This window comes from Pongo abelii, chromosome 5 (assembly GCF_028885655.2).
Source record: "Pongo abelii isolate AG06213 chromosome 5, NHGRI_mPonAbe1-v2.0_pri, whole genome shotgun sequence".
NCBI lineage: Eukaryota > Metazoa > Chordata > Mammalia > Primates > Hominidae > Pongo > Pongo abelii.
In genome coordinates this window covers 117,873,086-117,895,360 of record NC_071990.2, presented here as the reverse complement: position 1 = coordinate 117,895,360, position 22,275 = coordinate 117,873,086, and the positions used below count along the sequence as shown (strand labels likewise).

General features: G+C 35.3%; 1 protein-coding gene across 8 annotated transcripts in view; it reads left to right on the top strand.

Moving 5' to 3' along the window:
• Positions 1-22,275, top strand: part of ZUP1 (zinc finger containing ubiquitin peptidase 1) — a 26,575-nt gene extending 4,300 nt beyond the window's left edge. For 6 of the 8 annotated variants that reach the window (XM_063724961.1, XM_054558074.2, XM_054558075.2 and 3 more), the window contains exons 3-10: positions 3,620-3,730; positions 5,552-5,673; positions 7,607-7,775; positions 12,136-12,324; positions 12,588-12,753; positions 16,717-16,865; positions 18,388-18,608; positions 22,023-22,275. In XM_063724961.1, the coding sequence (XP_063581031.1) occupies positions 3,620-3,730; positions 5,552-5,673; positions 7,607-7,775; positions 12,136-12,324; positions 12,588-12,753; positions 16,717-16,865; positions 18,388-18,608; positions 22,023-22,070 (1,175 nt within the window). In that variant the 3' untranslated portion in view covers positions 22,071-22,275. The remainder of the gene's footprint in view (positions 1-3,619; positions 3,731-5,551; positions 5,674-7,606; positions 7,776-12,135; positions 12,325-12,587; positions 12,754-16,716; positions 16,866-18,387; positions 18,609-22,022) is intronic. The other 2 variants (XM_063724960.1, XM_054558076.2) reach the window with 1 other exon arrangement.

The following is a 22,275-nucleotide window of genomic DNA, read 5'->3' as shown; positions in this document are numbered from 1 at the left end:
TTTTTTTTTTTTTTTTTTTTTTTTGATGGAGTTTCGCCCTGTCACCCAGGCTGGAGTGCAATGGCACGATCTCTGTTCACTGCAACCTCTGCCTCCCAGGTTCAAGCAGTTCTCCTGTCTCAGCCTCCCGAGTAGCTGGGATTACCGGTGCCCACCACCAGGCCCAGTTAATTTTTGTACTTTTAGTAGAGACAGGGTTTTGCCATGTTGGCCAGGCTGGTCTGGAACTCTTAACCTCAGGTGATCCACCTACCTTGGCCCCCCAAAATGCTGGAATTACAGGCGTAAGCCACTGCACCCGGGCTTGTGTTGTTTTTTCATTGCACATTTGTATTAGCTTTATTTCTGTATAGTTTGTAGTTTCTGTTGCTTTTGTAAATTAGATTTTTTTCCCTCTCATCTAAGAAACTTGTGCAGTTTTATAGAAACACTATCAATTTTTATAGATAGTTGAGGTATCTAGTCTTATTCAACTATTACTAATATTATTTTATATTTTTTGAGACAAGGTCTTACTGTGTCACCCAGGCTGGAGTTCAGTGGCATGATCATGGCTCACTGCAGCCTTGATCTCCTGGGCTCAAGTGGTTCTCCTGCCTCAGCCTCCCAAGGGGCTGGGACTACAGGCCTGCACCACCACGCCCAGCTAATTTTTTTTTAATGTTTAGTAGAAATGAGGTCCTGCTATGTTACTCAGGCTGGTCTTGAACTCCTGTGCTCAAGCAGTCTTCCTTCCTCAGCTTCCCAAAGCGTTAGGATTGCAGGTGTGAGCCACTGCGTCTGGCCTGTTAATGAATTTTAATAATTCTACATTAATTCCCTTGAGTATTCTAAGTAGCTCATTTTATTATCTGCTAATAATGAAAATTTATGGACTGCTGCAAGGAAAAAAACAAGTGTATTGATGAAAAATGCCTGACAATCCTTTGCTGACACAATGTTTCCTGTAAGTTTCTCAGGACCAGTAAACTGGTGAATTATGGTAGTCTTAGGAGTCTGAATGTTCAGTTGCGTTTAAAAAAGACCTGTTGTCATTAGAAGTACAGAAGTGAAATAGATAAAGCTAGTTTAACCAATGTTCAGTTATAATAAATGGAACAGGTGGATTTGCAGGTGTTTTTTAGGGAATGATTATCATACAGAGAAGATACGTGGAATCTGGGCTGGAAAGTAAAGAAAAACATGAGGGTGGTAATGAATGACAAAAAATAGGGTTTGTATATTCTATATAGGAGGTTTTAGTTAGGTCAAACACTTTTTAGAGTGGTAGAATTAAAAGAAGTGAGGTAGAAGGGTAGGTGTTTGGGAGTGATATTTGAAATTGAGATTTCAGAGGTGGTTCACTTATTAGTGATAACAAATTAAGGGTATAATTTTTGTCATTCGGTTGGTAAATTAGGGTAAAGGAAAAGATTGTTGGAAATGAAAGCATAGAACTATTTCTGTGGATATTGAAGTTGCTAAGAATGATCATAGTATAGGAGCTAGGAAAAGAAGGTTTTGATCCAGGTGTTAAAATTTTTAGTAAAGAGAGGAGTGTCTAAGACTTAGAAAATATTAGGCACTAAGAACGGTAGATGATGCTATATTATGGTGACATGAATTATTACAAAAATTGGGCTTAAAACAGGTTTCACAGTGATGAAAGGGAGCAAAGGGGATGCCTCTTCTACTTCTAGGGCCCTGAATTGTGAAAGAAAAGTTGCCTCTGTGTTAGGGGGCTGTAGAGAAAATGGGGTGTCATGAACCAACCAGATTTTAGTTAAGTCAAAAAGGTGAAGTGAATATCCAGAGAAAGATTTTGTGTATAGAGAAGCTGACTGACGACAGATGGTATTTCTGGAGGGCGTTGTGGTAGGTATTGGGAGAGTAGGAGGGGTAATAGCTTGGGTCAGATTAGCGGATGTCCTTGAGATATTTAAAGATTGTTAAGACACTGCCACTGAACAATTAGATTGGATTCATTGACAGAACAGTGTTGGTGGTTACATCAGCCCTAGATGACTCCATTGGACGATGATGGCTAACCTCTGAGGCTTAGTTTAGATTCTGGTGGTAAAAAATGTATACTGGGATATGAGGTGTAGTGTGGTCTAATGTTGAGGAAGGTTGGTTATCACTTAAAACTAGAAGGGACGGAGGGATTGGCTTGCAGTAGTGTGATGATCAAAGCGATAAGCAAAGGCCTCCTTGGCATTGGCTCTGGTTCTAAGGCATTTTATGGTAGAGAACTGGCCGAAAGACTTCTCTTATATCCCCCAGCATTACTTATGGAAGCTGCATGCCATTATTTCTTAGTGGTGCTTTTGGAAATATTTTCTGAGTACTTCTTAATGCTTCATTTTCTCTTGAGCTTTGCCATTGAATTTTTTATTCCAATGATTATATCTTAATATTTTCATTTCTTTCATCTTTCTATTTTTGCATAGTAACTTTCTGTCCTGATTTCGAAGATTCAGTTCCCTCCTTTATTTCAGTGAGCATTTTGAACATACTTATTTTACAGTTTATTATGGATTACTGTGGCTCCATTTCTTCACAGGTAACTTTTTCAGTTTGTAGATTTCTGAGCTGTTTTTCTTGGCATTGCAGCCCCCAATGAGTTTAGCAATTCAAATTTTAGTGTTCATCTGTTATGGGAGTTTTATATGATCCCTTCCCTGTGAAGCAGTTTCATGGTTCCTTCACCCTGGCTGTTCACAGTCTCTGCTTTCAGACCAGGCCTTACATATACAGACTGCTCTATGCTTTTCACTCTGTGTATATGCACAATCCTGGGTCCCTCTTCTATGTCCCTTATCTGCTAGGTCTTGGTCTTATAGAGGAAACACTTCTGTTTTTGGCAAGCTAGACCTGTCTGCCTGCAGTGCTGTGTGATAGATGCAGCTCTTTAATCTCCTGCTCCTGTGTAGACAGTATTACCCCAGTTCCCAGCTTTATGCTGGATGTTTAAGTTCAGCACCTTACCACTCTGTTGGGTGCTGAGAATTTAGCCCTAAAAATCCATATCCAGACTGGGCCCTACTTACCACTTTGGTTTTCCTTTCTGCTTCTCTTGTTTTGACTACAGATCTGAATATTTATTATTAATATTTCCTATTTTTTGGAGTGGTGTGAGAGGTTTGTGCTATGCTCAGCCTTCTATCTCGACCCTAGAAGTAGAAAAATAGCTTTTAAATCCACTACAAAGAGCTTTTACTTATATAAGGTTAATAGGTGGTAGACAGTCTTTGACATGGGGTGAAAAAATCTAAAAGTTATAAAAATAAAACCAACTTGGCTGGGCATGGTGCTCATGCCTGTAATCCCAGCACTTTGGGATGCTGAGGCAGAAGGATCACTTGAGTCCAGGAGTTTGAGACCAGCCTGGACAACACAGTGAGACCTCATCTCTAAAAAAAAAAAAAAATTAGCTGGGCGTGGTGGCACATGCCTTTAGCCCCATCTACTTGGGAGGCTGAGATGGGAGGATTGCTGCAGTGAGCCGTGATGGTGCCACTGCACTCCAGCACTCCAGCCTAGGCAACAGAGCGAGAAGACCCTGTCTCAAAAAAAAAAAAAAAGAAAAAAAATTAAAATTAAAAAAAATAAAAACAACTTAATTATATCTCTAATACAGACTGTGATCAACCACTCTATGATTGTCCTATGTGTGGGCTCATATGTACAAATTACCATATTCTTCAGGAACATGTTGACTTGCATTTGGAAGAAAACAGCTTTCAGCAAGGTATGTTTATATGTTTAAAGATAAAACTATCATTTAATTTCTACTTCCTAGGACACATACCTAATTTTTAGATTTGTGATATGGAAAAAATATTTTAAAATACATCTTTTCCTTTAAAAGTGTTTTATTTACAAGTTGAGGCCATTTCTTTAGCAGCTAGAAGTATCTGAATATTGTATTTGGTCAGCGAAAATTGTTGAACTAGAAAACTGCCATATGGCACATAAAATTTTACAAATGAATGTGAGCTATATAACCGAAACATCTTTCAGTGCATCTTGAGCTGCTTGAACAGCTTCTAAATGACTTATTGGTTTTATTGTGATTCTATAAAAGTTTTCCTTTCTCCCCTATGTTTTTTTAATAGTGGCATTGTTTAAATAATCATTATGGTATCTTAGAAGTGGAAAAATCTTATATGAATGTTAGAAGCCCACTGAACGAAAATAAAAAGTAGATCCCAAGAGAAACCAATTGTGTTTTACCACCTTATTTCAGTTTTTTAAGGTACGTAGATAGCTTCTGTTAAGGCAGAGGTCTTTAGTGTCCAGTATCAATGATCCTAGTACCAGTATCAGTGTTCATGGACAATGTTACTGCTCACTCACCCTAACCCAAATATGAGATTATTGGAGCAAAGATGGAAAAGTTCTCTGCTCTGGTGGTTTCTGAATGTCTGATAATTCTTACTCTTATTTATGATAGGCTTTGTATGAGCACATATATTACACTGTAAACCTATAGTGGGTAATAAGAAAAAGATATGGTCTAAGTAAATCACTGTAGATAACCTCAGGGGACACTAAACATTGATTGTGACTTGTATATCCCCAAGAATGAAAGGGTGACCAAATAGGAAGATGTAGCAGCAGCTGAGAACTTTGAAAGGAAAGGAAGAATAGTCAGTGATATAATTAAACCATCAGGTCATGGGGTTAAGGAGACAAGATAGTGGCCAGAAGCCACTGACAAATGGATCTAGGGGACACTGAGTAGAGAAGATGCAGGGTGAGATGTTGCAAAGTTTTACCATTTTTGGGGGCCAAACTGTAATTAAATTATTATCTAACACCTGTACTCTGTAAATGTGTATTTTTATGCTCTCTATTATTTTCTTTTTCTCCCCTAGTATTTCTTTGAAGAATCAATCTGCCTTAGTTATGTTAAGGAGTATCAATGAAGGATGTTACTTAACCTTTTAAAATTCTGGTTTCCTCAGTAAATAATAATACCTACTTCATAAGATTGTTATAAAGATCAAATGATATAATTAATGAAAAGTGCTTGTCACAGCTTAAACACTTAGTGAGGCTGGGCATGGTAGCTCACGTCTGTAATCTCAGCACTTTGGGAGGCCGAGGCTGGTGGATCACCTGAGGTTAGGAGTTTGAGACCAGCCTGACCAACATGGCGAAACCCCGTCTGTACTAAAAATACAAAAATTAGCTGGGCATGGTGGCAGGCACCTGTAATCCCAGCTACTCGGGAGGCTGAAGCAGGAGAATCACTTGAACCCGGCAGGCAGAGGTTGCAGTGAGCTGAGATCGCACCATTGTACTCCAGCCTGGGCAATAAGAGTGAAACTCCATCTCAAAAACCAAAAAACAAAAAACAGTGACTGTTAGTTGTCATTTAGATGGAGGTTATTCCTTACCAAAGCAGTTCTAAGTTTTGCTAAATTTGTACTCAGTTCCATATCATCACAGTCATAAATAAATGGCAAATAAGAGCATTTACTCTATTTTAAAAACATATATTAAATAATAAATAATCTTTGATTGCAATAGTTACTTTATTCTGAACGTTAAAAATACCTAACAGGCATGGATAGAGTCCAGTGTTCTGGTGATCTACAATTGGCTCACCAGCTTCAGCAAGAAGAAGACAGAAAGAGGAGATCTGAAGAATCAAGACAAGAAATAGAAGAATTTCAGAAGCTGCAGGTACAAAGATTAATAACAATTACCATATTTTGATGTGGTAAAGTTATTTTTCAAATGTGCTTTCCAGTGTTATTTTATTTTTTCCTTGTTATTATTCAAAAAAAATTTATACATGTTCATAACAGCCACCATTTATAAATATTCATTCTAGTCAGGCACAGGGGTAATCACTTCACATATAGTATCTCAAAATCTTTACAGCATATTCATGAAGAAGTTACTTTAGGCCCTCCCATGCCCCCTTTTTTTTTCAGATGAAGAAATGGAGACAGAGAATGGTTAAGTAACTTGCTCAGTGTCAGGCAGCTAATTAGTGATAAAGCTTGCATTCAAACCTGTGTAAGTTGATGGGACAAATTAGGAAACCAAGACTCAGAATTTAAGTGTTTGTATAGATGCTTGGAAGCGAAATTTATACTTAGAATTAATGTCTCCTGAGTCTTAAATTATTTTACAGATTGCAATTTCAAACATTTAGAACTATTTTATGGGAAAATGCTTTTTTTTAATGATATTTGAGGCTTCATTTATCTTAGGTGGGTGGTTTTACCTGTTGGACTAAACTGGTAGCATCTGTTATATTTTTAATGCATTTAAAATTTTAATGTCTGTTTTTCCTTTTTTCAGTCCTAATTTGTAGACTGTAGTGTTATCTGTGCTAATAATGCTCATAGATTTGTTGTTGTTTGTTTGTTTGAGACAGAGTTTCGCTCTTGTCGCCCAGGCTGGAATGCACTGGTGCAATCTCGGTTCACTGCAACCTCCGCCTTCTAGGGTCAAGTGATTCTCCTGCCTCAGCCTCCCAAGTAGCTGGGATTACAGGTGTGCACCACCATGCCTGGCTCATTTTTTTGTATTATTAGTAGAGACAGGGTTTCACCATGTTGGCCAAGCTGGTCTTGAACTCCTAACCTCAGGTGATCCGCCTGCCTTGGCCTCCCAAAGTGCTGGGATTACAGGCATGAGCCACCATGCCTGGCCTATTGCTTATAGTTTTTATATGTTCTTTTTTTAGTGATGATAGAATAGTGCATAAATAAAAAGGGTTTACAATTGAATAGGTTTGAAAGTGTTCAATTAAACAGGTTTGTATACTTTGGGACTTCTCAAAGCCTTTAATATACTAATGTGCATGTACATATCACAATTTTCCCAGACTTGTTTGACCTCTCTTTTTTTCTCAGACATCTCACATGGATATTGTTGCTTAGAATGTGCTTTGGAAGACCTAATGTAGGATTTTTTTCTCACTGGTGACTCACAATACTTGCAAAATAGGAAAGAAAATTGGCTTTTCTTAAGACTTTTATGCCTTATGTAATTTAAAACATGACCAATACAAAAAGTTTCCAATATTTAAGGAGGTTATGTAACTTTGCAAGTTAGTTGTTTAGATCTCAGAAAATTTTTCTGTACAAAAGTTTCTGTGAAAACTTTTCCATAGACAATTTTTCTGTAGTTTTATACATACTATTTGAGATTCTCAGTCCAGTGTACAAAACATAGTTCATTTACTGTGTAAATGACTGACTAAATGAATTATGGATTAAGTAGGCCTTTGTGGACTAGACTGGGAACCAAATAATAAGGACTGACAAGTTTCCTTGAAAAAGTCAGCAATGCATTCAGAACTCTTCTGCCTCTCCCAATACCTGAGGTAGAAAGACAGGATCCTCTGCTTTCCCTACTACAGGAAAAGCAAGTTTCTTGCCCTGGAGATTGATTATAAAGAAGTGGTTGCTTATTAAGTCAATAATTTTGTGTGTGTGTGTGTGTGTGTGTTATTATTTTTGTAAAAATCTTTAAGTTAACTTGTATAAAGTCTATAAACCAGAATGTTTCAGCATGTTTCCAAATAAAATTTTAGTAAGTTTCCATCCTCATAGAGTTACAGGGATGTAAAAATTAAGTCATTTATTTTTATGTTCAATAGAGACAATATGGTTTAGATAATTCTGGAGGATACAAACAACAACAACTACAAAATATGGAGATAGAAGTAAATAGGGGAAGAATGCCTCCATCTGAATTTCATAGGAGAAAAGCTGATATGATGGAATCATTAGCTCTTGGTATTGATGATGGAAAAACAAAAACTTCCGGTGAGTATTTAAACATCAGAGTCATTGTTTTAATATTGCTTATACCACTGAAGTAATAATCAGAATCATTTTAATTTTGCTTAATTTTCATAATCTGTGCACAAATATTTTTTTAAAAATGTATCGTTTTAAAACTTCTGAATTATTTTTACAGTAAATAATTCACTTAAAAATTTACTTTTATATTGTGTTACTTGACATTTAAAAAGCTATGCTCTAGACAGTGCTAAGAGAAATATAATGTGAGCCACATATATAATATTAAATTTCCTGGCTCCACATTAACAAAAGTGAAAAGGAGGCCAGGCGCAGTGGCTCATGCCTGTAATCCCAGCACTTTGGGAGGCTGAGACAGGCAGATCACCTGAGGTCGGGAGTTCAAGACTAGCCTGATCAACATGGAGAAACCCCATCTCTACTAAAAAAAAAATACAAAATTAGCTGGGCGCGGTGGCACATGCCTGTAATCCCAGCTACTAGGGAGGCTGAGGCAGGAGAATCACTTGAACCTGGGAGGCGGAGGTTGCGGTGAGCCGAGATCATGCCATTGCACTCTAGCCTGGGCAACAAGAGCGAAACTCCATCTCAAAAAAACAGAAAAAACAAAAAAAACTGAAAAGGAACAGGTGAAGTTAATTTTAATAGTTTAAACCAGTGTATCCATGATATTATTATTTCAACATGTAATCAATATTAAAACTATTACTGAGACATTTTACATTCTTTGTACATTCTTCAAAATTCATTGTGTATTTTCTACTTCACAGCACAACTCAATTGGGCAGCCACATTTCAAATTCTCGATAGCCACAAACGGCTATTGGCTATTTTATTGTTTGTACATTTTTAGACACTAACAACTCTATATACATTGTATCATTTAACTCAAAACATCCTCTCCTGTACTGTTATATATTCCAAATGAGGTCACTGTTGCTTAGAGAAGTTACAGTGACTTTGCCAAAGCAAGGCTGCACAGCTGGTTATTCCTAATCAAATCTTCCTTGCCCCATAATAGGGCTTTTTTCTGACGAGTATTAAAATTTTTTTTCTTTGTATATATTAGTATATTAACAGACTTTTTATGGAAACAACTTTGTTACTGCCCACCCAGATTTTTTGAATCTTAATGTTTTGCCATATTTACTTAAAAGTTTTTAAAGCTTCAACACCTTTGATAAGTATTCAAAGCCCTTTTATGTACCCTTTTTCTAATTCTAATTTGCCCTCCCCACAAGAAAACTATTATCCCAAGTTTGATATTTATCAGTCTCATACATGCTTTAGTACTCTTACCATCTATGTACATTTCCATAAAATATTTTGCATGTGTTTATATATAAATGGGATACAACATGTATTCTATAAATTGTTTTGCTCAAATATATTGGTTCTTACAGTTCTACTTCATTCATTTTAGCTGCTGTGTAGTATTTCCTTGTATGAATTATAGCTAACTTATCTTGTTTTCATTTTGATAAACATTTAGATTGTTTCCAGTTTTCTACTCTTATAATTTATAAACATGTCTACTTCAGGAGTTTCTCTAGTATTGCATCCAGAACTGGAATGCTAAGTTAAAGGGCATGCAAATCTTCAACTTTGTTAAGGTTATTATAGAATTGTTTTCCAAAGTGCTTGTAATCTACATTCACACCAGTGTATTTCACACATTGTATGGTGACACTTTTAAATTTTTGCTATTTAACAGGTTATGAGATGATACATGTTTTAATTTGCATTTCCTGGATTACTCCTGAGTTAGTTTCCTCTTGAACGAATTACCTGTTCTCTTCCTTTCTCTATCCTTTATTGAGTTGTTTGTTCTTATTGATTTATAGGAGTCCATTAAGTATTCAGAACCCTATTCTTTCATTAGCTATATGAGATGCAAATATCTTTTTCGGGCCTATGGTTTGTGTTTAAATGTTATATATAGTGCCTTTAATTAGACAGAAGTTTTGAATTTGAATATAATCAAAGTTCTTAATCTTTCTATTTATTATTTGTGTCTTAAGTAACTCCCCCATCTTTAAGATCACAAATATATACCTTTATGTTTTCTTCAAATATTTATATTTTGCATTTCGTATTTTGATTTTAAATCCACCCAGAATTTATTTGTATGTGTATGTTGGAGGGAGGAGAGAGAAGATAGGAATCTGACTATTTTCTCCTTGTTTATAACAGTCCTTATAGCAAGTACATATTACGCTTATTTATTTCACTACCATTTATTGAATCTGTATTTTCTCCACCTATTTGTAATACCATATATTATAGATTTTCATATATCCATGAGTTTGTTTCTAAAGGCTGCCTTTATATTTGTTCAGAGGTCTCCATGTAAAAAAGTTCTCACTATGGCATAAAGCATCCTTCAGATGTGTGATATGATTCGTTAGGATACAGGAAGAAAATATTAAATATATCTGTAAAAAAGCACACTGCCCTGTAATACAGAAGTGATTTAGTGGCAGAGATTTTTATTTTTCATTAATTATGCAAGTGTTAATTGAAGCAGCTATCATTTAAAGAGTCTTCACTTATATACTGCAATCTTGTTATAATTTTAACAACAGAATATAATTTAACTGAAGATAAATTTACTGTGGAAAATATCTAAAGAGATTTAGGTGCTAAGGAATAAAAAGTATAAGGAAATTTCCCCCTAAAGCAGTTGTATGATGTTGCTAAGACAGTGTGGCACTCCATCTGATATGTAACATATATACTAAAATATACTAGAATGTTTATTACTTTCCTTTCTATTTTTTCTGTCCCCCACTCCACCTCATTCTTAAAGGGCTACCTCAAATCTTGATCTCTTCATCAAAGTCTATGATATTAAAATCTACATTTAGCTTTCTTTCTCTGAATTCCTACCCATTCATTCCATGCTACAACATTTAGTACTCAGTTATATACTATTTTAATTGTTGTTTTTCTTGAATTCAAGTCTTTCTAAGTTCTTTGGAAGTGGTTATAGTAATAGGTATTTCTCCTTTTCATGGTGCAAGGCACAGCTACAACTAATTGTTTTTATTTATTGATCTTTTATTGTCTTAAAGACAAAAACCCATTTTCTTATAGGAAACCCTTCATTCAAGGAAAAAGGATTTAGTTATTGTCTTTGGTGCCACATGCTATGAGAAAGTTATGGGGCGTATAATAAGATCTCCCTACCCATAGGCTTCACAGAGTCTGCAGAGTATGTAAATATACACAAAGAACTATAGTATTCTGTGACTGAATGTGGCTGGTACCTTGGGGACACAAAAATAGGTTTAGAATCAAAAAAAGGGTCTATGAAGACAGTAGCATGTGAAGGATGTATAATTTTGAAACATAAGGAGAATATACTAAAAGCAGGAAAGGGGCTGAGTCAGATGTCCCTTGTCCTAACACCTTGTTTTTCCATATTATAGCACTTGTTATAGTTGGGGTTGATGACATTTTAAAGGATATTATCATACTTATCTTTTTGTACTTAGCATTTAGATAGTGCCAGGTGTATAAAAAGTACTTAGCAAATACGAATTTGAAAATTTAATTTAATTTAAAAAATTAAATTGAATTAAAACTCAATGGGCCAAATTATGTTTAACGTGTTCAGTTAGGCCACAGCCAAAATTACAGCAAGAAGAGTAGTGTGAAGTAAAGGTAAGACAGTGGATAGCTTTCTGTGGACTTCATATAACATAGATTAGAACTATTCTAATTAGGTTTATAAGGTTGTTAATAAGATTCCTGAACCTATTGTTCTGCCTTAAGAAAAGTTGTCTTCATTGTCTCAAACAAATTAATTCATCTCCCCAAATAGCAAAATGGAATATGTTACTAAAGGGTTGAAATTTAGCGTATTGGAGTATGAGATATGTTTATTATTCATGAAGTCAAGAGTTTTTAAATGAAAACATTTGTGTATTCTCATGCTTCGAAAATTGCAAAATAATCTGCAAAATAAAATCTTAAATTACAAAAAAAACTATTGGTAATAGGGAGCTATTAATATTTTTTGATTGGGAGCAAATTGATTAAGACTGAGTGATCTCCAGTAGTCTATACAATAAAATGGAGACACAAGAAGAACATTCATTCAACAGTTGTACTTTATGTGCTGGGCCCTGCAGATGCAGAAAATTTCAATTAACTGTAATAAATAATATGCTAGTGTTAGGAAACTTGGATTGTAGTAACAAGCAAGGACACAAACTAAGGTTATAGCAATAAGAAGGTGAAGAAGATGGAATTGACAGGATTTAGGTATGGAGCGTGAAGGAGAGGTTGATAGTAGAAATGTATGAGATAGCCATATAAAGGTGATAACGACTGCTTTTGAATCTCTTTTCTACTTTAGGAATTATTGAAGCACTTCATAGGTATTATCAGAATGCTGCCACAGATGTGAGGCGGGTGTGGCTTTCTTCAGTGGTGGATCACTTTCATTCATCTTTAGGCGACAAAGGTTGGGGTTGTGGTTACAGAAATTTCCAAATGCTACTTTCATCATTATTACAAAATGATGCTTATGATGATTGCTTAAAAGGTATGTGAAATCTAGTACTCTGAACTTGTCATCTGATAAAATACATATGATACAGAATGATATAGCATACTCAATTAATAGCTTTAACAATTAGCGGATATTTATATAAGAAACCTGAATTCTGGTTAGAGGAAGAGAAAATGATAGACGTCAGGAATAACTGTCTTAAAAACCGTAAAGTTCCCCTAGTACATGATACACTGCTAAATGTTATTCAGTACTTTATTAACGGTCATGTAACATGTTTGCTTGTGTAATTTTAGGTATGTCGATTCCTTGCATTCCAAAAATTCAATCTATGATTGAAGATGCATGGAAGGAAGGTTTTGATCCTCAGGGGGCCTCTCAACTTAATAACAGGTTACAGGGAACAAAGGCCTGGATTGGAGCATGTGAAGTATATATACTCCTGACCTCCCTAAGGGTAAAGTATGTACCTTAAAACCTAAATAAATGTTATTTCCTTATCGGGGAGCTTTGTTTTTTAAAATTTTATTTTTTATCAAAGAGATAGTTTAAAAATAAAATTAAGTAGCACTGAATTAAGTAGCAATGAAAACCAGTAACCTATTCACTATCTTGTGCTCTTCTCTACCCTCAAGTTCTGTCTCTCAGAGGCAACTGTCACTTCCATTGTTTTTAAATGATATGCTTTCATAGCTGTTTCTTGGTTTATGAGTTTCAGATATTGTCTGTTTTAATGTCTTATACCTGTTTACCTTCAATCCTTCTAATATGATTAAATCTCAGTTTTTATTAAAATCAGAGTTTACATCATTTTATAAAGTCAGATTTTATTATACAATTGTGTAAATATTGCTTGTTGCTGATTTTGTTTTCTAAAATCATTTATAATTTTTTCTTGAGTTAATAATTGTGTTTCCTTTTCTCTTTTACTATAATATGTGACTACATCATGGCCTCAAGTTTTTGCACTCTACCTGTCATGTAATCTGAGGCTCTCCTTATTCTCGGACACATCCTTCTTGAGCCTTCTGTCCTCTTTGCTCCAATCTGGACTTTTTGCCTTCTAGATCTGCAGCTATTATCATGTAGCATTTCTTCACTGTTTTTTTTGTGTGTTTGTGGAGTCTCATTTTTAAGATGTATAACCTATTTATTTTCTGTGGAAGTTATTCCAACCGTCTCTTAGCCCATCATAATTTCACCATATTATGAAATTTCACCATGGGGTGTAGGGCTTTGATTCATTGTGTTGGGCATTTGTTTTTCTCTTTGAATCTGGAATTGTGAGTTGTCTAAGATCTTAGTTCCATCTAGGATAGTAGGTAAGAGCTTGAACTTTGGAGTGAGACTGCCTAACCTTGATTCATAGCTTTCCTACCTAATAGCTGAATGAATGAACTTGTCTATACTTAGGTCTACTATTGATAAAAGAAGGTATTAATAATAGTTAGACAATTAAATGGGATAATAAAGTACTTAGAACTGTGACTGGCACACAGCATGACTTCAGAGGTTAACTATTGTTGTTTGATAATTATAATCTGTCTGTTTTATTTGTGGAACTATTGATAGTTGGCCACTGAACTAATCTTTTTTTTTTTTTTTTTTTTTTTTTTTGAGACGGAGTTTTTGCTGTGTTGCCCAGGCTGGAGTGCAGTGGCATGATCTTGGCTCACTGCAAGCTCCGCCTCCTGGGTTCAAGCGATTCTCCTGCCTCAGCCTCCCGAGTAGCTGGGATTACAGGCTCCCGCTACCACGCCTGGCTAATTTTTGTATTTTTAGTGGAGACGAGGTTTCACCATGTTGGCCAGGCTGGTCTCGAACTGTTGACCTCAGGTGATCCACCCGCCTTGGCTTCCCAAAGTGCTAGGATTACAGGCTTGAGCCACTGCGCCCGCCTGAACTTCTTTACCTTCTAAGTTTATCATGTCTCTTTTTTAAAAATCTTTGCTTTTTCTTTTATTTTCTAGATTTACTCAACTTTACCTCCCAATTACTGTATTGAAATTTTTATTTTACCCATTATGTTAAGGGGTAATTTCATAGTATCATTTTCTTTATTGTTGCAAAATTTCTTCCAATGTTTTCTTTCTATTGCCTGCATTTTGTTTGTTCCATATTAATATTTTTTCATATCTGTTTGTTTTAGTCTTTTCTATTTTGAAGGTTTTCTTTTAACTTTTGGAAATCCTTAGTTGTCCATTCAGAGAGTGAAGAATGAAACATTAAAAAGCTGATTAGAAGTGCTGTAGGACTGCATAGAGCTTGCAGATTAGCATACTTCATTTAAAAGTCTTAAGTGGAAGGCGGAAGGTTACTATTTGGTTGAGGAACTCTCAAATATCATTATATAGAGAGATCTTTTCCCAGAAGTTATCCAGAGAAGAGTTCACTCTCCTACCTAGAGTTCCTACATTAGTGGAGGGGAGAGTTAAGGTGTGATTTGCCTTCTAAGCAAACTTTTAATTAATCTCATATTTTTAGCCTCACTGTTCTCAAACCTTGTGCTTCTAAGCTTTCAGCCTCTCTCTGATTTTGAAACATACGGTCTCCATTTTCTTTTATTTACTTTTATATGTTCTCTGTGGTGCTTTCCATTTTCTGAAGGTGTGAGCTCTTTTCCTGTCTATTCCCATTCTCTTTGTCCTTGGGTGTTTAAATCATTTTCTCCTTCAGTATTATGTCATTGGGTTTTTAAGAGGAAATAGAGATAGATGTCTGTGATCATGTTTAATGGAACGTTTGCCTTAAGCTTTATGGCTTTATATTTTCTTTTATGTTTGTTTCTAAGTTATTTAACCAGTGTATCACATTCTTTTTACCACATTGATTAGATTCAGAGGTAAAAGTATTTCTTTCATTAACATAGAAAAACTAATATTGTGTGTATGTATAATAACTTTCTTGAATTAAAGAACTATTTTAATGCCCTCTAAATTTATTTCCGCTTTTCTCCTTTTTCTTTTTGCCAATCTGTTCACACTTTGAGATTATATATACTCTATCATGTTTTGAGTTTTAAAGTAATTTTTTTTTCTTTTTCTTTTTTTTTTTTTTTTTTTTGAGACAGTCTGTCTCCAGTCTGTCACCCAGACCGGAGTGCAGTGGCACGATCTTGGCTCACTGCAACCCCTGCCTCCCAGGCTTAAGCGATTCTTGTGCCTCTGCCTCCTGAGTAGCTGGGATTACAGACATGTGCCACCACGCCGGGCTATTTTTTTTTTTTTTCTGCATTTTTAGTAGAGACGGGGTTTTGCCATGTTGTCCAGGCTGGTCTTGAACTCCTAGGCTCAAGCAATCCACCCGCCTTGGCCTCTCAAAGTACTGGGATCACAGGTGTGAGCCACTGCACCCAGCTGTAATTTTTGTCCAGCTTCTTTCTTGGTACCTTAAATAATTTAGAAAGCTTTTTTATTAATATATCCTGAATGTGTTTAGTAGTTATTTACTGTCTTTCTGTTGCTCTCTATATGAATTATACTCTGTAGGGTACTGTTTAATTAGTATTCTAAATGTAAATATGCAAACTGCTAACCCCAAAACATTCTTTTTAAATGGTTTATCCAGAAGTTTATCTGAGCACTTAAAACCCAGTAACCAACTGTAAGTTACCAGCACTAAATTTGCTGAGGCTGCGGTTAGCAATTCGGATGTTTTAGAGATTTTATTGCCAAGAGAAACAAGGACAGGATATCTGTGCTGTAGTTTAAAGTGATGATAAAGCTATCAAATGCTTTTAGTTGTACCCGACCTTTTAAAAACAGTTGTTGAGTAGTATAAACAGTGTTTCTGGTTAAAAAAATGTTTATTCAAGGGTGACTTCCTCTTGAAGGAAGAATACCACGGTGGTCTGGTGGCAAATAGGAGATAGATGTATAGATGTGGGTACACACACATTTTTCTATGATCTTTACAAGTATTTTCTGTTATAGAGATTTGAGAGACCGACAGGAAAAGTATTTAGGATCTATTTGATATATACAAATGACTACTGAGGAATTAAAATCAGAAATCAGCTTCTGATCATCAGGGTTAGAAACTAGAATAAAAGCTGTGAAAAAATTATGTGTAGATGACTTTTTAAAAATCAAGTATGGTCATTATTTACTATTCATGGAGATTTTATATATCAGAAAATGTTTGTAACCTTTAGGTTAGTCAGCAGACTTATTATAAAGTTATTTAAATAGTTAGCTAGTTAGAGGAATAGTTAAATAGTTAAATAGGGAGAATTGTTAAATAATTATCCCCCACAAAAAGGAGTTTTTTAGATAAGTAATAAAAATTTATATTTACTTTTCTTCTTTTATAGGAAAGTAATGGCTAGAAACAGTTCTAAACTAAGAATTTGTTGTATTTGATAACTCCATCGATGAAAATATTTTTAAATGCCCTTTAAATATGCATTTTGTCAATTTTTAATAGGTGTCATATTGTTGATTTTCACAAATCAACTGGTCCTTTGGGTACACACCCTCGCTTATTCGAATGGATATTGAACTATTATTCAGAGGGGGAAGGGAATCCAAAGGTAGTGTGTACATCTAAACCTCCTATCTATCTTCAGCATCAAGGTTAGTATTAATATAACTCATACTTGACAATGTTGTTTATAAGATAACAAATTGTTGCTTTCGGACAGGTTAAGGTTTTTTGTTTGTTTGTTTTTTTAGACAGAGTCTTGCTCTGTTGCTCAGGCTGGAGTACAGTGGCACAATCTTGGCTCACTGCAACCTCCACCTTCCAGGTTCAAGTGATTCTGCTGCCTCAGCCTCCTGAGTAGCTGGGATTTCAGGCGCCTGCCACCATACCTGGCTAATTTTTGTACTTTTAGTAGAAACGGGGTTTCACCATGTTGGCCAGGCTGGTCTGATAATAGCAGGGAGTATTATGACATTAATCTGTCTAATTTTTCAGAGCTTCTTTGACAGTACAATACTTTCTTAGGTAATTAAGATTGATATTTCTACAATACTTTGTTGGGTAATTAAGATTGATATTCCTGACATCTTCAGGACCTTTTGCACTTGTTGTTTTCTGTGTTTGGTTCACTTGTCCTTCATTGTTCATCCCTTACTTTCTTGGGTCTTTACCCACATGTCACTTGAGTGAGGCCTTCCCTGACCTTACCTTACCTTAAACGTAGAACTCAAGGCCAGGCATGGTGACTCATGCCTGTAATCCTAGCACTTTCAGAGGCCAAAGCAGGAGGATTGCTTGAGCCCAGCAGTTTGAGACCAGCCTGAGTGACATAGTGAGACCCTGTCTCTACAAAAACATAAGAAAATTAGCCAGGTGTGGTGGCACATGCCTGTGGTCCTAGCTACTCAGGAGGCTAAGGTGGGAAGATCACTTGAGCCTTGGAGTTGGGGGCTATAGTGAGCCATGATTCTGCCACTGCACTCCAGCCCGGGCGGCGGAGTGAGGCTGTCTCAAAAAAACATACAACTCATCCCAACATCCCACCATTGGCATTTTCTTCACTTATTTACCTCATTTATAGAGTATCTCTTCCTATTAGAATATAAGTTCCAAGAACACAGGCACGTTTGTCTGTTTGTTTGCTGTTACATACCTTCGTGCTTGGAGTAGTACCTGGCACATAGATACTTGGTAAATTATGAATGATGGTTTGGATTGACAGGAATAAACAGAAGTAAATGTTAGGAATTTCACTGTTTAGGAATATAAACTATAAGAGATGAAGCTCCCTCCACTGATATTCTAGCATTTATAGGTTTACTTTTGTTTACCTTTTGGAATCATGAGAGTTTTGTTCTAGAACAGTTTTTGTTCTTTCATTTGAGATAATTTGAATAAGAAGGATCAAGGGATTGGGAAAGGAAAAGTAAAATATTTGACAGAATAAAAATGTTTTTTTTTGTAATGAAGCCTTTAGAAAACTAAAGTTAAATGAAAAAACTGAAGTAGAACTAAACTCTTATGTCTTAGGAGAACTCAGATACATATGTGTCAGAGTCTGACTGTATTTATATTCTAAACACACATATGCTCACACAACATATATACAGAGACTATTTGTATAACTGTAAATAGATGTGACATACGTATAACTTAAAAAAAATCTTTTGATAGGTCACAGTCGAACTGTTATTGGAATTGAAGAGAAAAAAAACCGAACATTATGCTTACTAATATTTGATCCTGGATGTCCTTCTCGAGAAATGCAGAAATTATTAAGGCAAGACATAGAGGCTAGCAGTCTCAAGCAACTTCGGAAATCTGTGGGAAATTTAAAACATAAGCAATACCAGATATTGGCAGTAGAGGGTGCTCTTTCTCCAGAGGAGAAAATTGTAAGTATCTAAATATTTATATGTGAAGTTTGAATGAGATGAACTTAAAAGTTTAAAACTTTTAGTTTAAAATCAGTGTTTTCACTTTTTTCTTCTTTTTCTATTCTTTTTTTTTTTGGAGACAGGATCTCACTCTGTTGACCAGGCCTGAGTGCAGTGGCATACGATCATGAGTCACTACAGCCTTGACCTCCCAGGCTCAAGTGATCCTCCTATCTCAGCCTCCCGAGTAGCTGGGACTACAGGCACATGCCACCACACCTGGCTAATTTTTGTATTTTTTGTAGAGACAGGGTTTCACCATGGTGCCTAGGCTGGTCTCAAACTCCTAGGCTCAAGCGATCTGCCCACCTCAGCCTCCCAAAGTGTTGGGATTACAGGCGTGTGCCACCACGCCCAGCTAATTTTGTATATTTAGTAGAGATGGGGTTTCACCATGTTAGCCAGGCTGATGTTGAACTCCCAACTTTGTATTCCTTAGCACCTTATTCTGTTTCATTAAGTTGGAAAAGCCATTTGGTTTTATATGTTTTTAATTTCTGGAATGAACATATTTATATTTGAAATGGTACTTTAATGACTTTTTATACTTAGAGCTTCATAAAACTGTTTAATTTTGTAATATTTAATTTTTAATGTCAGGTGAGCGATGAATAATGGAAACATATAGTAAGAAAACCTAACTTAATCCAAGGAGACCTAACTCATATTGGTCTTATAATTATGGTTTATTAAAATATGATTCTTGTGACTCCTAAGGCTCTATTTTATGCACTTGGGCTTATTGGATATTCGCATTTCTAGAATTTAACTTCATTAGACTTTCCTCTTGTCTTTATTCCTTGCAGTTAAGTGATGAGCACAATATTACAGAAAAATTCCTAGGAATTGAATCCTAGCTACTACACCATCAGGGAGGGACGTAATATTATAGAAAAATTCCTAGGAATTGAAAAATTTCCACTTGGTGTGAACTGAAGCTATATGATAGCACATCAAGTCTAGAAAATGTGTAAGCCCTAAATTAAAAAGCTCCAAAATACTTCACATTGATTTATTTCCCTCTAAAGAGAAAAGAGACTGAAGGCTAGAGACAAACAGTTATGGAGAATAATGGGATCATGGGGGAAAGGACTGTAAGTTTTTGAAATAATAGAGCTAGAGTAATCTTTTCAGCCTCATAACATGGGATATAAAGGCAAGGATTTTTTTTTTTTTTTTTTTTTTTGGGAGACCGACTCTCACTCTGTCACCCAGCCTGGAGTGCAGTGGCTTGACCCCAGCCCACTGCAACCTCTGCCTCCCTCCCCAGTTCAAGTGATTCTCCTGCCTCAGTCTCCCAAGTAGCTGGGATTACAGGCATGTGCCACCACGCCCAGCTAATTTTGTGTATTTAGTACAGATGGGGTTTCACCATGTTAGCCAGGCTGATGTTGAACTCCCAACTTCTGGTGATCCACCCACCTTGGCCTCCCAAAGTGCTGGGATTACAGGCATGAGCCACCGTGCCCAGCCACATTAATTTTTTTAACCCTATCATTAATTTGTCTAGATAAAGTTAGGTTTGTTTCAATTATTGTAAAATACCAAGACACTTGCTCACCAGTGTACACATTCGAGAGCATAGGTGTGGTTAAGTATTACTGTGGAGTCTTGCTGAACATTTTAGTTGGCTCTTACTTTCTGGTTTTGGAAATGGAGTTGTTTGTGGGGTTAAAATACTAAAAATGTGCTTTCTGCACTTTGCATTTGATGTTCTAGTTTTCTGAGTCATGGACAGTAGCTGTGCTTTAACTGTAAGAATCGTAACTTGGCTAACAATGTATAACACTGCCAGGTAGAAAAGGAATAATAATAATAAATATAATAAGATTTAATTATAATAGATTGAAATAACACTTGTCTAATGCTTATTCTGTACTATGGGCTATCCTATCCTAAGCACATTACATATGTTAACTAATTTAATCCACACAACAGCCCTATAGACACCATTATTAATCTCCATTTTATAAAAGAGGATGCTGAGGCAGAGAGAAATTGTATTCCTAAGTTAGCACAACTGCTAAATAGAGAGTCAGGATTCCAATTTAGGCAGTTTGCATCTGGAGCCCTATATTGCCTCTTCTGTAAGGATACAAAACCTCAGTCATGTTTGCTGAGCTTTTGTATGAACAATTTCACATTTCTTTTTGAAAAGATATTACATTTTGAAAAGTGAAAAAAATTTAATCTTACTAATTTAATATAACTTTTTTTTAGCATCTGTTTCTTATAGTTATTCTGTCCTTTTTAATGTACTTTATACTGTAGGAATTCAGCCAATATTAATGTGCCGAGTGTTTTGCAGATCATCAGGTAGAAGTCTGCAGCTTTATTTAAAGGACAAAATAGTGATTTCACTTTTATTTCATATTAGCTTTTATAACTCAGGTTTTAAAAGTCTATTTCTTCAAAGCAATAACTACAATTTTTTAAATTGTAGGATTAAAAATAAATGTGATAGTTTATGATATCCCAAAATATACATATTTATAACTGCATTTTATGTTTTGCTCTTCATATTTTTACTTATGATTAGTTCTGATCTTTTAATAATCATGCAACTATTATAGAAAGAGAATGATTGGTTTTCAAACTTTTTTTTTTAATCTTGGCCACTAGAGTCTTATAATTACCATAAGACATTTCTGCCATAGATATGTTTTGAGTGTCTACTAATTTCAGACTCTGTTCTAGATGTTGGAGCAATTGTTTAGGTGAAAGGATTTATTTTAGACAATATCACCTAATACAGTTCAGTTAAATAGTAAATACAAATTTATGCAATAGCCATGTTCCTTAATTCTTTTTCACATTATGATATGCAGTTTTAAAGTTACCCCACTATATTCTTAAATTTTCCATCGTGTCATCCTTGTATTCTCAGCTTGATTTAACTTAGTTTTAATTTAGCTTGGTTTGATATGTCTTGATTTGGAACTCAGGTTGTGAAAATAGCACAAACATTGAAAATTTTTTTGAAGTGACATTTTTAAGACTATAATGAGGGATATGCATAATGTTTATGAAGTTTCTCTATGCACAGCCCTGTCTTCCTCTAGCCTTCTCTCTGTTTTTATTCATCTCTCTCTGACTTTGAGCTAGCATTTTACTTTTGACTCATTATTCCATAAAAAAGTTACATTTTCTATTTCATACTGTTTTGTCTTTATCTGGAATTTTCTTTGTTTATGCCTTGGCTGGAAAAATGTTTATTCCTAATTTCATAAGTTTGAGATTGCAATTTTTCTTTAGGAATTTTCATTATCTTGAAAAAAAATTCCACATTTTATTTTTTATATTAGAATGACAACACATATTCTAATTAATTGACTTATAGCTTAAAATTGTTTTTTAAAATTTCTTTTCAAGGCCAGGAGACAAGCTTCTCAAGTCTTTACAGCCGAGAAGATTCCTTGAAGAATCAAGCATTTCAGTGATTGAGAACAATACTTTGTTTTCTAAATGTAGATATTGAATTCCTTAACACAATTATGAATCTGTGAATTCTCTAAATCTTAACATATAATTTAATTTCTAAAATGCCTGTGTTAACTTAATTATACCTATCATACTTCATTGTTTGGTAAATTATTTCAATAAAATGTCTTGTTTTTGCATTGTG